This window comes from Cavia porcellus, unplaced genomic scaffold, assembly GCF_034190915.1.
Source record: "Cavia porcellus strain 051 isolate PalLab524CR breed Dunkin Hartley unplaced genomic scaffold, mCavPor4.1 scaffold_27, whole genome shotgun sequence".
In the NCBI taxonomy this organism is placed as follows: domain Eukaryota; kingdom Metazoa; phylum Chordata; class Mammalia; order Rodentia; family Caviidae; genus Cavia; species Cavia porcellus.
The window spans coordinates 49388841-49407306 of NW_026947510.1; the positions used below are offsets into that span (position 1 = coordinate 49388841).

At 38.5% G+C, this 18466-nt stretch overlaps 1 protein-coding gene across 8 annotated transcripts in view; it reads left to right on the forward strand.

Annotated features, from left to right (window-relative positions):
- The window catches only part of Irag2 (inositol 1,4,5-triphosphate receptor associated 2), a 115872-nt gene that overhangs the window by 70627 nt on the left and 26779 nt on the right, over positions 1–18466 (forward strand). For 6 of the 8 annotated variants that reach the window (XM_063238397.1, XM_063238400.1, XM_063238399.1 and 3 more), the window contains 8 exons: positions 825–886; positions 2011–2091; positions 3222–3318; positions 4639–4786; positions 5544–5625; positions 16227–16273; positions 16389–16453; positions 16599–16706. In XM_063238397.1, coding sequence (XP_063094467.1) covers positions 825–886; positions 2011–2091; positions 3222–3318; positions 4639–4786; positions 5544–5625; positions 16227–16273; positions 16389–16453; positions 16599–16706 — 690 coding nt within the window. The remainder of the gene's footprint in view (positions 1–824; positions 887–2010; positions 2092–3221; positions 3319–4638; positions 4787–5543; positions 5626–16226; positions 16274–16388; positions 16454–16598; positions 16707–18466) is intronic. The other 2 variants (XM_063238401.1, XM_063238398.1) reach the window with 2 other exon arrangements.

Here is an 18466-nt window from a genome sequence, read left to right on the forward strand (position 1 = left end):
GAATAATGTATAAATTCAGAGCCCACTGTCTGTGTTAATGTGTGAGATCTGTCATGTGAGTAAAGGTCATGGACATCAGTACTGTATCTATTTTGGTGGCTCAAAAGATTTGGGCTTATTTTCTCCTTTCCAGCTGTATTTCAAAAAGGATGGGTTGCCAGATAGGCAGTACGTGATTATGTAACTTACATTATTAAATAAGATATTTTTCTCCCATTTCCATTTTCAGAGAGATGAGAATTTGACAGTTACTAGGAAACAGATTTTAGTTGAGTGAATTGCAAATATTTTTAATAATTCAGCTCCATGATGTACCAGTCAACCAGCTTAGTCTCCTGGACATCTGTGTCCCTCAAGGTCTCAGAGCTACCTGTAGGACTCCTGGGATTATAGGGTCCTAATAGAGATAGGATTTCTGCATGTAAAGGGGGTTGGACTTAATGACTTATAAAGTGTTTTATTTTGCTTTGTTTTTGCTGTGCTAAGGATCAAACTCAGAGCTTTGCAAATACTCTACCACTGAGCTTTACCTCTAGTCCCTGTATTCTTATTTTAGAGTTGAGTAATTCTGTGACTCACATCTAGAAGACAGTTTCCTTGCATTGTTAGTGTTTAATGCCCAAGAGTGATCATGACTTAGCTGTTCCAACATGCTTTGTATTTTCCCCACGTTTTAGTAGAGACTGCTATTGTTAGAAGTCAGTGTTCCCTATCCTTTCCTTGGGGTCCCAAATGGAAAACAAAAGGTTATAAAGCAATAAAATGCATTGTGGGCAAAGGGGTTAAAATGATCAAACTGAGCTGCTTACAAATTCTTTTCATAGCCACTGCTGAGTCACTACAAAAGCAGATAACTAAAGGACGACTCCATGATTTGCTGTTTCAGGTAAAAGAAAATCCCTGAGATGCATGTTTGTGTATTGTGGGGAAGATGCCAAGTTCACAAAAGATTTTGAAGTTAATTCATCGTATATAGTGATTTTAACCATTAATACTCAATTTAGAAGAAAATGCTTTAGTGGACTTTGTTCCCTGTATTCTGAAAGAATTTAACAAAACAGGAGTAAGCAGCTCCTGAGAGCATCTTGCTAAGCAGAAGCATTTCAGAATTTACTTTGCCTGGCCACTCTTATCTATTAGCAAGAAGCCTGTGTTTGAGTTTGGGCACTTTCTTTCTGATAGGAAGAGTACGTACTTCAATTTGTAATCATTTGCTGACATTGTGAGTACCTTTTGGACAGACGTCAATGGTTACTGTCCTTTTTTCTGTCTCCTTTTGCATTAAACTTACTAGTGCCTGTCTGTCTGGATCTCTCATAAGATCCATGGTATAGACAAATATATTTTTTTCTCTTGTGATAATTGCAGAGTCTCCTGTTTGGTTCATAAGTGAAGAATGTAAGGGACTAGTGCGGATGACTCTGAAAGAAGGACACAGAAGAATGGACAGTGATGCTGGGAGCATTTTCTAAAGCATAGCACAGACACAGCTGTGTAATCAGGAAAAAACTGTGTGTGTATATATGAGAAAGAGACAGACACACAGACTAAGCCAGACAGAGTACCGAGAAAACCTTTGCAATAAACTGAGCTGGAAAAAAACCCATATCTAAAGCAGCTTTAATCTTCCCAGAATCACCTACAAAATTTTCTATTGTAACTAATTACAGATATGTATAAGTCTCTTGGATTAAGACCAAAGTTGTATTACTGTAAAATTTTCATAGACACCAATTTCACCATTTCAAGTTCTGTCACCAAATTTCTTTGGCTTCTGTATAAAGATGTTAATGACAGAACCGTGCACTTCCCTGTTTGATCTTTGGATTTTATTCCTAAGTAGATTAATATCCATTGGGAAGTTTACAATTATAAATGTGTTTCCTTCAAGTAGAACTCAGTGCTGTTACCTGCTTTAGGTATATTACATTTTCTCTGTGCTCTGATGTACTTTGTATCTTTGGTCCTTCCCTAATTTTCTCAATATACTCCACTATTGTCTCATGACAGAACCTTTTAGATGAGGAATTCTCTCACTGTGAACCCCTGTCCTCCACAGAAAAAATTCAGCAACCTCTTCAAGAAAAATTGGTAAGTATAGTCTTATGAGTTTACTCAGGTACCAGTTGTGAGTCAGTTACCATTCCAAAATAGAAACCTGAATCCATTATATGTTAACAGCCTTGGAACTATAAACATACTGATTGTCTTTAAAATATTGCCAGATAAGCAAATGGATATTTTTAAAAATTTCATACAGAGCTGGGTGTGGTGGCACACACCTGTAATCCCAGCACTCAGGAGGCTGAGGCAAGACTGTCACTGTGAGTTCAAGACCAGCCTGGCATACAAAGTGAGCTCAAGGCTGGCGTGAACTGCACAGCTGGACCCTGTCTCAAAAAGACAAAAAAAATATTTCATATCCTATCTGGTTCTAAGAATTGGCAAATTTTAATGTTTTTGATGGCAGTAACATAAAAAATTATATAATTTGCGTTGCCCTTCCTGCAAAGTCTGTTTATATCAAACTGTAAATTATTTGAAATGGTGATCAGAGTATTCTGTTAAAATTTTGAAATATTTTCATTTTTATTTTATTTATTTACTTTGGTACTGGGAATCAAACTCAGGACCTCGCATTTGCTAGACAGGCACTGTGCCACTGAGCCATATCCCTAGCCCTTGAAATGTTTTTTAAAATAAGAATTCTATTTCTTTGAAAATAAATGGGATGATTATCATGATAAATTTAAGAAGTAATAAAAAAGAGTGACTTGAAGATGATTTAAACTAGTGGAGAAACTGCTCCACTTCCGAAGGAGTGTCCAGTTTTGTATTGGATAAGAGATTAGGGCATCCTAGAGATTATTTTACTCAGGATATTTCAGTGATAACCACGCTCCCCAGCAGTGTCAGCGCTTCAAGAATGTTTGCTGTTTCTAGTACATTCTATGCACTTACTGTGTCTATGAACTCATTTAATTCTCACGCTATCTCTATGAGGTAGGGGTTTTGATATGGTTCTTGGTAACTCATAAGTCTACCTTTTGATTAGAAGCATGAATCCTTTTTGTTTGACATCAGTTATTTTCTTTCTGATCTCTTCCACGGGGTCTCTTGAGACCGGTTATATACTTTCTTAGAATATGAAGAAAATAGATGAGGAAGTAAGTCATGAAATGTTCTTTTAAAGAGCTGATAATACTGGTTTTTCTGCTCAGAAGCACTGTTGCGTCAAACTACATGGCGATCAGGAAGCAAAAATTCACCGGAGGCCTTTGGTCTTGAAGCATTCAGTCTGGTGCTCGCCTCTGCTGGGTAAGTATGTAGCCTCCTCCTGTCCCTGCTCATACAGTGCTAGGGGCCTGGGTGGGGGGCATTTCTGAAAAAAATTATAATTATACTTGCATAGGAAGAGTTGTTGAATACTTATGTATTCATTTCTGAACCCAATCCATCTATCTATCTGTCTATACAGCTGGACAGCTACACTGTATTATATGTAATAAAAGGCACCATGAAATAAGTTTTCAAATAGGTCACAGAGTGGTGAGAGACAGGGCCTTGACTCTGAGCTCATGCTTGCTCTGAAAGAGCAACAGAAATGAGACAACTATCAAAATATATTTAAGAAGTAATAAAAAGTGATTTGAGGATCATTTAGACTAGTGGAGAAACCACTACCACCACTAATGGAGTGTCCAGTTTCATGCTGGACAGTAGATTCGGGTGTCCAAGAGATTATTCTACTCATGATGCTTCAGTGATAACCGTGACCACCAACAATGTCAGCAATTAAAGAATGTTTGCTATGTTCCTTCTGCATTCTATGCTCTTTATGTATGTATGCACTCAATTCTCACCTCGATGAAGGAAGGATGCTAATGTAGTTCCTGTTTTAAAGATGAGGAATATTAAGCCAATAATTTGTGCAATGTCATGCATCCCTTTATATGTAAGTAAACTAAGATTCAGAGTAGTTTAGTTTTTTACCCAAGACCCACATGACTAGTGTATGTTAGAGCCAGGATTTGAACTAAAACACTGTGATTGATTCCAAAGTCTATGGTTTTTGCTAAACCCTGCAGCATCCTAAGCATACAAATATACACAAGATGCTTTACCCCCAAAAGGGTTTGTTTTTCTAACCTATTTCCTGGACCACTTTTAGTGGGTTGCCCTCATGTCCAGTAATTTTCTCTTTAGGAGTTTATAAGTTGTTCTATAAAGGGCCAACAGTATTTTAGGCCTTGTAGTACATAGAGTTTCTGTTGCTACCAAGCCTTCTATTGGAGTGCACAGGCATCCATGGACAATATGTAAACAAATGTGTGTGGTTGTGTTTCAATAAAACTTTATTCACAAAACCAGGGTGCTGGCTGACTTTTGCCTGGTGGCTGTACATTGTTGGTTTTTTGTGCTCCTCTATCCTTCATTTTAAGAAAAAAACATTGTATATTTCCACATCCCTGTAACTAGCCATCTAGGTGAGTTCTGATAAAATGTTAATAGAATTGGTTTGACTTTCACTTTTTCAGAAATGATTCTGTGAATCTGTCAAAAGGGGAAGAGTTTACTCTTTATATGGTCTGAACTGGAAGTTACCTTCAGTTTTTATTCTTTTCTGTTTTACTGCAGATGCCTTGAATCTAGAGAACTGCACAGGGATTCCAAGGCTGGTATTGACATCTTTCTCACGTAGTACACACCCAACCCATGCTTCCTGTGAAAGGTCCAAGGAAGGAGAAATAAAAGATGATGCTTTGTATGTAACTAGAGGACAGAAGTAAGTTCAGTGAGCACAGTTTCCCACCTTCCTCTTCAAAGGCAGCTTATTCCCACTGCCTAATGTTTTAATTGGTTAGAATTTCATGCCCTGAGATCATAAAGTCTTTATCAAGGAACTTTTGTAATGTCCTGAAGATTTATAACTTAAAGGCTTATAACTTTTGGCTTATAACTTAAAGGCTTATAACTTTTGAACTTTATAATACTGATTCTAAAATCCTGAAAGATCAAAGTAGGCCACCTAGGATGGTTCCCAGTTTTTAGGTGTATGCTCTGTAACACTGCTAAGTAACTTAGATGCGAGTTTTGCTCATGTTTCTAATCCTTTCTCCCATGAAGTTAGGCCAGTGGGAACTCACCCCTGACTCCGCACCCATCCCCTTTCACTGCTCATTTTCAGTCACCTGCCTTTTTAAGTATGCAGACTGATCTTCAGGAAAAATTCAGAAATGTCCGTGGAGTTTGTGAGAACTGTCTACCCGCAGTGAAATTCCCTTTCTGTGCTGAGGGTTTGAGGAAGCAAGACTTTGAATTGCAAATTCTTTATTTTCATTTTTGGCTGGCTTTTCTGTTGTTAGTCACCTCTCTCTGGTGGAGGTGGGAGTCCTCTTTTATGATGTCTTACTTAAACCATGGCTTTAATTAGACATTTCACGGCATGGTGTTGGGAGAGTAGGAACTGTGTTATAGTTAGATATCTGCTAAATTTTTCAGCTTTTCAATTGTAGTTAAGTATCTTTACTTTCTTCTCCCAGGTGCCCAGGCCCCACAGAGGGTCCCGAACACAGACCAGATCTTTCAGATTGCATCAGGATGAATGGTGACCTAAGCATGGAAGTAAGTACGGGAAGACAGTTCACTTCATTTTTAACATACTTTATCCTGGTCCTCTTCTATGGTTTGTTTGCTTGCTTGCTTGCTTTCTCTAAAAAGTATTATGGTTACTCATAAAAAGTAGGAGTCTGACACTATGGAGCTCAGATTCATGAGCAAAATTAACTTTTGAAATCAGAGAATTAAAATTTGGGGGGAAGGGCTTTTCCACTCCGTATGTGAAATAAACTCTGGGTTATGTGTCCAACGGAAGATTTGGATGAAATATACTGAACTTCATGTGTGAGAAGCAGGCTAGTTGGGGACTTAATTTCACTAATGGCTGTGGGAAGTATCAGCTCTCACTAATCCTCTCCAAACTGAGGCTGAGCGACATTATCTGTGAGGAACTGGCCCTTTATCAGAGACCACAACGCAAGACCATGCCGCAAGAGTGTCCGTTGCCAAGGTCAGGTGCTAATGCTACTTCTCTACCCAAGAGGAGAGGAACACTGAATGACTGGAGAAAGCCCACTTGGCTCGGCTCGCCTGGTGCTGTGATGTGGTTGGTTTGCTTCCACCGCGTGCAGCCTGAGTATGGGCCTGCAAGTCTCAGTCAAACACAGCAGGCAGCTCTGTCTCAGGATTTGGCCATCTGTCCTTCTTCCTTTGTACATCTTTACTGCTATGAAATCCACGTTCCACACAGTTCACTGAGTCAGACTGTTTAATTAGGTGATTTTAAGAGATTCACAGAATTTTACAGCTGTCACCATGATCAATTTTAGAACATTTTGACTACGCCTTAAAAAAACTCCACATCCTTTTATATCCTATTTGCCCTGGCCCTAAAGCTCAGCCCTCAGCAACCCCGAGTCTGTGGTCTCTGCAGATTTGCATACGCTGATGTCATCTATAGATAGAATAAAATTGCCCATGATCTCTCATGCCTAGCTCCTTTCAATTAGCATGAGGTTTCCAAGCATCGTCCGTGTTACTAATGTTTAATTCACTTTCACGATAGAGCAATACTTCATTAAATGAATGTGCCACATTTTGTGCATCCATTAACCTATTTTTAGGCATTTTTTTTTCTTTTACTTTTTTGGCCACTGTAATGCTAGTAAAAACATCATGTTTTTTGTATAAATATGTATTTTAAATTCTTTTGCCTTTATACCTATAGATAGAATTTCTGTATCTTATTATAACTAAACATTTACTATTTTAAGAATTGCAAGTACAGATTTTCACAGTGGCTGCATTTTGCTTTCCCACCGGCAATACACAAAGACTCTGACTTCTCCACGTCCTTCCCCATCCTGCATCTCTTTTTGATCATAACCATCTTTGTAGCGAGTGCTAAGGGATGTCTCATGAGGGTTTTGATTTGTGTCTCCCTTGTTAATAATGTGCTAGTCAGCTTTTTGCTTGCTGTGAGAAAAATCAACTTAGAGGAGGAAAGGTTTATTTTGGCTCATGATTTGAGAGGCTTCTGTCTGTGATTGATGGCTGGATTGCCTTTAGGTCTGTGGTGGGAAAGGGTGTGGTGGAGAAAAGTTGCTTACCGCATGGTAAACAAGAAGCTGACGCAAAAGGACAGAGACAGAGAAACAGGCGAAGGCCTCCATCTTGTCCTGGAGGTCAGGCCCCATGGTCCACTCCCTTCAATTAGGCTTCAGCTCCTCCTAGATTTCTGTTACTCCCAAGAGTGCCACTGAATTACAATCACATCAGTGAATTAATCCATTAATCATGAGGGCTGTACACAGTGAATTAATCCATTGAAGAGGTTACAGTCCTCATGATCCAATCACGTTCCAAAAGTCCCACCTCAGAACAGGAGAATCTTGAGGGATATTTTTCTTTAAATCCATTTTATTTCAAAGAGGAAAAAATTGAAAACACATCAATCAGGGGACAAAAGTGGTACATGCACTGAGCATTGTCATCTCCAAATCATTCACCCAGAGCACAAGACATCTGCATTCAATACCGGCATAAATCTTCTTTGGTGAACTCAGAAATCAGTAATATGACTATCTTAATTAATTTTTATATGCATATACATACATTGTTTCTTTCAGTTTCTCACACTAGTGAGACAATGTTTACACACGTGTGTCTTATTTCACTTGTGAATATGGTCTCAAGTTGCATGTATTTACTGATAAAGGTCTCCAGTTTATCCTCCTTATGGCTGAGTAGTACTCCATTGTATAAAAAGACCACATCTTTTTTATCCATTCCTCAAAGGATGGACATTTAAGTTGTTTCCAAGATCTAGCTATTACAAATCATGCTGCTATAAACATGGGTTCACATATATCATTGTGGAGTGATGTTTTTAATTTTTTTGGGAAGACATCCAGGAAGGGAATAGCTGGATCAAATGGAACCTCTAATCCTAGTTTTTTGAGTACTCTCCACACATTCCACAGTGGTTGCACCAGTCTACACTCCCACTAACAATGGAGAAGGGTTCCATTTTCCCCACAGACTCTCCAGCATTTGTTATTGGTTGATTTCTTAATAATGGCCATTTTTCTGGGATGAGTGGAATCTCAATATTGTTTTAATTTGCATTTCTCAAATGACCAGTGATGTTGAACATTTTTTCACATATTTATTTGCTATTTGTATTGCTTCATCTGTGAAGTGTGTATTCATCTCAGATGGCCCTTTTTGGATTGGGTCTTTAAATCTGGGAGGACTGATTATTTTGAGGTCTTTGCATGTTCTCAATAGTAATCCTTTGTCCGAGGTACAGCTGGCAAACATTGCCTCCCCTGTTGTGGATCTTTATTCTCTTGGTGGTTTCTCTTGCTGTGCAAAAGCTTTTCAACATGATAAGATCCCAGTGGTTGATTCTTTGTGATAGTTCCTATGCAACCAGGATTTTGTTTTATAAAGTCCTTGCCTACACCAGTCTCTTCAAGGTTTTACCTACTCTATCTTCCAGCAGATTTAATGTTTCTGTTTTAATATGAAGATCTTTGATTCATTCAAATTTTAGCTTAGTGAAAGATTTGGGTCCAGTTTTAATCTTTGGCATGTAGCACCAGTTTTTCCAGCACCATTTATTAAAGAGGCTCTCTTTCTTCCAGCAAATGTGTCTTGTACCTTTGTCAAAGTTAAGGTGTCTTAGTGTGTCTGGAGTTGTTTCTGCATCTTCTAATCTGTTCCATTGATCTTGGAGTCTTCTCTTGCCTTTTCTTTTTTGCCAGTACCACACTGTTTTTATCATAGTAGCTTTATAGTATCATTTCAAGTAAAGGATTGTGATGCCTTGAGGGACATTTTCGATCTGCACCATAATATGTATTTGTTGGGCATTTGTATTTCTGTTTTAGAGATATCTCTCCTCATATTCTGTTGAAAATGAGATTATGTTTCTGTTTTCCTACTGAGTTGTACAAATCATTCTTACTCCTTGTAATTAATTGTATACATTTGACTTTTTTCTGTTCATTAGTACCTGTTTTATTAAATAGTGAAGAAAAAGGAAACAAACAAAGCACTGTACTTAAGAGTTTCATAAAGGAAGTTGAACTTGGGAGCTTACAGGATGTTGTTAGTAATTTCCCTTTTATCTGGTGCTGATTTCACTAAGTGAACACACCAAGAAGGAGTAAGAAACAAAAACCAAGTGTGTACCAGGAACTTTGTAGCAGAGGGTTTCTACGATACCATGTTATCAGCCCTCTCCACACCCTTGAGTGTATTTTTTTGCTTTTTACAAAGTACGTATCCCAAGTTGAGAAAGTTAAGTAACTTTTCCAAGATCACTCAACAAGAGAGTAAGAAGCCCAGATTTGAAATTCAGGTTTGTCCAGCTTCAAAGGATATGCCCCTTTCAAAACCCCTTTTAGCCATGCCAATTTCAGACCTTTCAGTCTTCAAAACACTGCCCTGTATATCCAAAAGGACCTTCTAGTCTGCACTCATTGTGGCGTGTGCCTGAGTTGCTTTGTCTGTGGTCTTGACATCTATTTGGAGGTGGGAGTGACCAGGGACCGCAAAAGACAGCTCTTGTCACATGCTGCTGGTACAAAGTGCAGGTTTCCTAGAGGTTCTCAGGCTGTCCTTGTCTCACGTTAGCCCATTGGGGTTTATCTTAGGGTCGAAATCACCAATTCTCTACACTTCTATTTCAGGGTTCTGCTCTATTGGAGAATCAGGGCAGCTTGCTGTCCCCACCTTGTCCCTCCGTAGTTCCCCACCTGTCATCATTCATCCTCCCAACTCCCTCTCTAGGCAAACACTGAGCTCTATTTCTGAGAGCTCTGCATAAAAAGTACAGCAAATCAGAATAAATAAAGATGACAAGAATCATAAAATGATAGTGCTGTCTGTGAAGTCCTTGGCTTTAGAAGATGGGTCTTTGTTGATCTGCAGTCTTATACCACACAGCTTGATCTTGGATTCAAGTCCCTTTTTAACCTGGGACAGCTTACCTGTCTGCCTTTGTTTCTGTGTCACCGCCTTGTGGTTGTCGCTCCACGTCAGCCAAACCTGGTCACAGTCACACAAACCTGTCTGGGGTGTTTTCTCTGCCCGGAGCATTGTATGATCCTACATTTGTCCAAATTCTATGTGACTTGTCAAGGCCCATTTAAAAAATCCTCTGCTTCATTAAACCTTACCGTGGTAGCTTGAAATGTCAACACTGCAGCAACTCCAGTTCTTCTTCACGTGGGAATGGTAATAGGTTAGATTTAGAGAGTTCAGCTTCTTCTTTTTTTTTTTTTTTGTCTTTTTCCTTTTTATCGGTACCGGGGATCGAACTCACGACTGCCTGCTACAAGGCAGGCGCTTATGCTGCTGAGCTAAACCTCCAGCCCCCGAGTTCAGCTTCTTGTTCTTAAGCTAGCATCTATATGGTTCTGAAAACGTATTTTTGGGGCTCTGCCTCTCATTTCTCAACTAATTCACTCGTTCCTTTGAGGCCGCAGTAACTCTTTGCCCCTCTTTTCTTGTCCTTTATATGATGGTTGCATTGGAGTAGTTCATCTTCTTTTCTTTTCTTTGCCCCAGCTCTCTCCCTTTATTTCCTGGGAATTGAGTTGAGGAAATACTGAGCTATAACCTCAGTCCTTTTTATTTCATTTTGAGATAGAATGCTGACTCAAACGTGATCCTCCTGCCTCAGCCTTGCAAATAGATAGGATTACATGTGTGCATCACCATTCCCAGATTAGTTATTTGTTTTCTTATATTTAATCCTGTGTTAGAGATTAAGCCTAGTGGGGAGAGCCCTCCTTTGTTCAGAATGTGTGTAGCACCCCGTATCATTTTGGTGTACATGGCTGCCTCTTAATGTCTGTTGAATGCCTATTCTGTAATCACTGTAAGTTCTGTTTAAATTCTGTTTAAAACATTGAGTACTCAAAAGATTGCTCTCTAATTTTTGGAGATCTTTTTAGTTCCTCCCCTATATTTACAAAGAAAGCTATATTACAGCATCTTTTTCATAGGGCATAACATAAAACAATATGTACATATTTCTGAAAAGGACTTTGAGTGAGTACGGCACTGTCATAAGATTGATGACTCTAAAGGAACATTGTAAAATAATTTGGAGCCTGGTATGGGACATTCTTGAGATGATCAGAGCTCTTTTATTAATCTAGCCAGTTAGTTTATTGGGGATATTTTGATGTAGGGCAGAAAAAAAAAAAAGAAATGTCAGTCCTATCCTTTATCTTATTTGTGGATGAGTTATTAGGATTTACCTCAAGACAATGCATACGTAGGTTTGGTAGAACAGAAATAAAATTTTCCATAAATTGGTAATTGTTGAACCTACATGAATACACTTCTATTCTGTCCACTTTTGCCTTTACTTGAAATTTATGTTAGCAGTGCCTTAGAAATTTTGGACGCATACATCAGCTTTGGAATTAAACACATCTGGATTGAAGACTAGCTATGTTATTTACTTGTAAACTCCAGGAAATGGCTTAACAAGGAAGTGTTTCCCCAAGGCTCATGCACTGATGGCTTGATCCTCAATGCAGCAGGGTCCGGGGGTGCACCCCAGGGAGGTGACTGGATCGTAAGGGCACTAAGCTCAGTGGTGGAGTGATGCACTGGTGAGTTCATAGCTCAGTGGACTAGCAGGGGTAGGGCCCAGTTGGAGAAGGTAGGTCACTGGGGACGTGCAGTGGAGAGGCTTCTGTTTCCATGAAATGTCTTCCCCGCATTTCCTGGAAGCCCCAGAAGTGTGCTCCAGTGTATCCCCGTACTCTCTACACCTCCCTAACTAGTGAGTTCCAAGTAGACATTTAACCTCTCCAGAAACTGTGGAGCAAGGAAGTCAGTTTGTCCACTCGTACCTGAGCGGTCCTTTGTCCATGCTGCCCTGCATCACTACTGATGGGAGCTCTGCATCGGGACCTCTGGTCATCCCTGCTCCCTGATGTGTGCAGAAATAACTCTTCCTTCTTGTTCTGGACGTTTCAGAGAGGGGATCTGTGGTCATGTGGATTTGGAAAGTTCCTTGTGAAGTGGTTGTAAAACATCCTCTACATTTGGAGACAGATAGTCCAGCAGGTGGTCAGTAACACAGTTCCTTACTGAGTCTGGGACAGCTGCTCCTGTCTGAAGCTAGAACCCCATCTTTTTTCCTGACTCTAGGTGATTTCTCCCAAGGGCCTGCCTCTGCTTAGTCTGCCTGCTTTTCCATAGTCATTGCTCCACTCACTGAGTCTGAAGAGTAGCAGAAGTTTCTGGCCCTTTGCAAACCTGGACATGTGGCTGGGTACCTGTTCATCCTCTCGGCACTCCAAGAAGTGAGAAATTCCATGAAAAGTCTGTGACAATTAATCTGGTCCCCCTTTTATTCTATATCAGCTCTTATTTTTTTCTACCTCGATACAGTGTATAGTATGGTCTTTTGCAACATATGTGAAATTTCCAGTTCATAAGAAACACCTACAATATGGAAGCTGTTACTATTATTTAGAATGCAAATTATCAGCAGTGTGAAGCCCAGAGGGTACCTTCTAACAGGCTGGGGACCCAGATATGAATTTCTCTCTTTTTTTTTCTGGCTGTTAAAAAAAGTTACATAAACCTAACATAGATTATCCTGGTGCCCTTCGAGTTCTCCTTCATGTCATTACATGTTCCTGTCTAAGATATACTATCATGGGAGGAGGCTGTTTACTGTGGTAAAGAACAGGATCAATTTAAAAATATCTTAGGAGATTTCCTGGATGTTGTCGGCCCTGTTCTTTCAAGTCATGCATAGATGCTGCATTAATCACCTTGGAGAATAAATAACATTGCCAGTTGCAAAATTGGGACATGTAGACATTGGCTGATAAATGGTTATACATGAACCTCACTGTGGTGGGTGTGTCCGTAGGTCCGTGGGTGTGGTGTACTTTTAGTTAGAAATTGCAAAAAATAAAAACACTATAAAGGACTGTAGTTTTGTTAAGGTTCTGGTAGTTCTAATCTTTGAAAGTTCAATGAAATATTCTTCCTTTCTTTCCAGAATATTTAACTGGACATTATGTCCAGTCTGTTGCTTTAAAAACATTTTTGTCCTCACATTTATTTGCATAGCATCAGCTGTCCAAAATAGGTCCAGTCATAAAAATTATACTGGTAACACAAATGTTTATTAGTAGAAGGGTTTCTGATCATAAAATCTATAACCTAAGAGACATTTAATCTTTTAGAAGAACAAAATAATCCTGACAGATGATCTGGGTCATTTAAGTGTCCTTTCCAATATCTTAAAAGTTATCTTATTATTATTCACATTTTTTTATCTTCATATTAAAAAAATAATGCTCCCTTATGCATGTGCAGGAGTGTGTGTGTCTGTGTGTGTGTGTGTGTAAGAGAGAGAGAGAGAGAGAGAGAGAGAGAGAGAGAGAGAGAAAGACAGACAGACAGACACAGAGAGACAGACAGATTTGGGGAGGGCTGTGTTTGCTGACCCAGCCCTCTCTATTCTGTGAGCACCTTGGCTCCCCTACATCAGACTCTTGCTGTCAAGTGCAAATGGGCTGGACCATGGGTTTCCATGTAAATGTTATGCAGGTTAATATTTGAATGGCTGGTGCAGGAAGGCATTCTTCCTGCTCTGGGCTGTCTATCGGGATATGTCAGATTCATGGACCTGAGCCAGGCTTCTGCATGTAAGTCTCTCATCTGGATTCTCTTTTTCTTAGTTTCTTGATTCTCCTTGATTCTGCGCTATATCTAGTAGATGATCTTTGTCACAATCTGTTCAGGTCTGACAGCTGGTATCTTGGGGCCAGGTTCTTCGGCAGGCTTGAAATGCTTGGGGTGGCTTTTGATGCTAGAGGTAAAGTACAAGGTGCAAAGTTTTTGCTGAGTTATGCCTGGCCCCTCACCCCACACCCCACAGGTATAGAAACTTTGAAGGGGAGGGGGTATTTCTTGCTTTTATTAATTAGAAACTTAAATTTGAAACAATTTGAAAAAATCCTTACTTTGGTTTTTGTTGTGAGAAAGGAAACAGTTTTGTTAGATCAAATTTATGAAATGTCAGGATTGAGAAGTGTTATTTACTGGGTTGTTGCATGATCACTGAGATGGTATTATTTCAAGCTACACATTGTAACAACTTTTTAATATGTTACTGGATATTAAATAGACAAAAGATTTTATTACTACCAAGAAATTAATGATATGGTTTTTAGGAAGTGTAATAATACTCAGTGAAACTGAAGGATAGTCAATTTCTCCAATTCTATGGCTGTATCATATATATACACTGATAAGTATATATTAATTAATCATCCAGTTTATTTAAATAATATGATAGGGCCAATGGCATTTAACCTTCTGCAGGTAATAAGGTAAAATTTCTCTCCAGGATCACCCCACCACATTAATTCTCTTCTGTGTATATTACTTTCCTCTCTCAAACACTGCTTATCAATCATAAAGTATTTGTTTTACAAATCCGTCCTGCTGGTTGACCTATGGACTCTTCCAGGACAAAGACTGTGTTTGCATGTGTCTACTCCTTAGCACCGTTCCTGCCACAAACTGGCCTGCGATAAAATTTGTAAAATTAAATAATTTTGATGTCAGGAGAGGTTTCAGTCGTGTATGACCTGACCCACAGACAGTGAAGGCAGAGATGATCTCAGTTGACAGATAATCCTAATTATTTTGATTTGATTATTCCCCAGTGTACACCTGTATTAAAACATCATGCCATACCCCATAAGGACATGCAATTATTATTTGTCAGTTAAGAATTTTGGAAATTAAAAAATTAAAGCTGATGAAGTGTGGGGAGAAAACCACGAAAGACAGAGCAATCGATGCAAACTCTTGTGCAAGCCTGTACATTTCTCTAAGCATTTGAGGCCAACACTTTGAGTTTTTGTTAATCACTGACAAGTCTAATGCAGTAGCTGGGAAGTCTTTGTTTTCCAACAGCATGATTTAAGGTATAGTTGGAGCTCAGTTCGAGGTTTGCAGTCTGGCTTCACCATTCTGATGCTGTTGGGAAACTGCTTTATGCTTGACTCTTAATTTCCTTAACCTATGATGAGTGAGTCTTCTGCTTTTCTAAACTTATTGTATAATGAGTTTGGGGAGAATTAGATGAAGTAATACATAAAAGGGTATAATGTGCTGAACAGATGCAGGCTGCTATTTATTCTAGCTACAAGTCATCTTTCGGTGGCTATGCTATTTTCTTGCATGGATTCTGAACTCTGTATGATGTACAGTATTTCTCCATAGAAATCTGTTATTGGCTGTGGTGGTTAATAAGTTCTATGTTCGATTGTGCCAATATTTTTATGTAATATTTGCCTTCATTTTTCATTGTCAGTAAAGGTTTCTCATACATCTGATTTCAGTTTTAATGTATTGGATTGAATCTTGCTGAGATAATGATAATAAAAAAACATCAGAAAAGATTATTAAAAGGAATGATTTCTTACTGTACTTTTTGATAGAAAAATAAGTATCGTATGGCAACAAAACCCAGTGTTTTAAAGTGCCCCTAAAATTCAAAATTCTTGAGAGAAATTCGGAGGTTCAAATGAGATTTTCAAAAGCTTGCACTGGCAGGCTGGTTCAGTTTTGGGAGTCTCTCTTTGAATGCCAAGTGATGGATACTGACTTAGATGTAATCCCTCACATCATTGAGCTTTGGATTAATTTTAAAATATATGATTTCTGTGACTAGAAACCTGGAACCATTTTTATCACCAGCTCCAAAATTTTAGGTTGAGTGATAGTCCCATAACAAGAAACATGGTATGCTTAATGAGAGAATGTTCTGCTTAGAAAAAAAAAACTTACATTCATGAAATAAACTCATTCTGCCCTTTGAGTTTAGAATTTGTTTTGCTCCAGAATTTATCAGGTTTTCTTTAAATACTAGACTGGTCAGTGTACTTAAAATTGGATATTTTTCTAAGGGCAGCTTTGATGAAGTATGAATATCAATATGCCCTATCCTTCCCCCATCCTCTCCAAAAAAGAGGAATAGATGTGAGTTCATTTAGAACTGTATGCAAATGTTTGTTTAAAACAACCTTTCTGAAATGGAAAAGTGTCAAGTCGTTGAATTTCAATTGTTGAACTTCAATCCTCTTATTTTTTTTCCCCTTTAGGAGAATGGTGTTGAACGCTTGCATTCTGAGAACCTGTCACAGTCCAGGTAGGCTGTGTGTGATATACGTGTGCAGATTTCTACTCATGCTGGTATTCAGCTGGCAGTTAAGAAAATGTTTTGGACTTGACATTCCAAACGATCTCTTCTACTCTTTTGGCAGGGAACATCTCGTACTACCATCGCCTGAGCATGCTTCATCCCCAGAGAGCACTGTAACTTCGAGTGGTGAGTGGGCTTGGAGGAGATGGGAGGACAGAGGAAGGTGATTTGAAGCCTCCTGTTCAGCAGCCTGCTGAGGAGTGTGCAAATGACAAGAGTACAGGCAAATTCTTTTTTGCATGGTATCTGTGCTATTTCTTCCTGTTGGTAGATGCTGGATCAGAAAATTTGCATATGGCTTCAGATGACCTTGACTGCAAATCACTTTGCGAGACCCAGCAGAAAGCAAAGTCAGCATCTACCACGATGGAGATCCAAGGTAAGCTGGGCGTAGGTTTCAGTGTGGGTTTTATTTTGAAATACTCAACCAAGCTGTAAGCTAATGATGTCGCTTATCTTCTGTGGCTCAATTATGTTATTTCATTTAATTTTTAGAAAAATCTTTTTAAAAATTATGTTCATCAGTACACTTTGGATATACATAATGATCACATTCAGCATAGGGAATCCTTACCTGTACGTAATATATGTTGATTTTTCTTTTTTCCCCAATGGCCTCCTCTCCTTTTAATCCCTCTTCACCTCCTTGTGTACAAAAGCTTTGTTTCTGTTTTTTCCTTTTATTCTTTTTTTCTTTTCCTTTCTTTCCCCCTCCCTCCCTTGTTCACATTCCCTTTTGAACATTTTCTACCCCTTTTCCATTATCTGTTACACATTTTGGTCTTTACCCTTTTGTTTTCTCATACCAGATAAACAGTGCAGTATTTAAACGTGTATTTGATTTATTTGACTTAAGATGTGGTCTCAACCAGGCGTGGTAGCTGTAATCTCAGCAGTTGGGAGGCTGAGGCAGGAGGGTTGCTGTGAGACTGAGGCCAGCCTAGGCTACGTAGTGAATGCAAGGCCACCCTTACCTACACAGTGAGACTGAGTCTTGAAAAACCAAACAACCGAAACCAAACAAACAAATAAAAAAAACCAGAGAAGTAGTGTCAACATGAGTTCATTTACTGAGGAATGTCTCAAGTTAATTCCTCTTTATAGCAGAGTTAGAAAATAATTCTTATAAAAATCTTCTGAAGGGATAATCTAAGAAGTAATGATGACCTTTGTGTTGAAGATACCACTGTTTTTTAATCTCCAGTTTTGTAGACAGAAGAAAAGATTGACTAGACACGTGTGAGTCTCAGCTGTAGCACAGATGTGATTTGACATTATTTCCTTGGGAAATTTAGAATTTTATTTAGAATCTTACTGGATTAGACAGATGGATCAGTCGCTGATGGTACACTCAAGTGGTAGCAGAATTAATTAAATGATAAGTTAGATTCTATTTTGCTCCTTTACTATGAAAGCAAGATATCTATTCTCACATATCTCCAGTGAGACACCGCTAGAGTTGATGCTCATGTTAAGTGTATGCTTCCATTCCTACTGAAAAAAGGTCATTCTGTTGTTTGAGTTCAGCATTTAAATTTGAGATACAAAGTGTTAAATTAAAATGCCCATAAAATTTCAGAAATTCAACCATTTTCTTGGGCTAACTGAAAAAATACTACACACCAATTAAGAAAATGTTTTAATTGAAACTGTATCAATACCATTTTTTCATCTGTCATCTAGACAAAGATGCAAATATTTGATAACATTCTGTTGGTAAGGTTGTAGAGAGCAAAGGAATTTTCACAGAAAATATAAATTTTTGTAGCTATCGTATAGAGAAACTTACCTATCAAAATGTAGCCCTCTGATATACCAATTCCATTTTGGGGAATTCATCCTATAAATATAGATAAACATGCAAAATGATGTATGCATAACTTTATTACAGCATTGTCTGAAATAAAATACTGGCAACAAATTATTGATTAAAAGCTACTTTAGCATATCAATGTAATAGGATATTTAATATACAGGCAGAAAACATGTATAAGGAGATTTTTTTTACAATGGATGTTACATATAAAATGCAAAATTTAGTGGAAAAAAACGGAAAGTTCTTAATGTGTACACAAAATATATCTGAAAGGAGAGATAAAAATTACTAACAATTTAGGGAAGAAAACTGGGTTTTTGGCA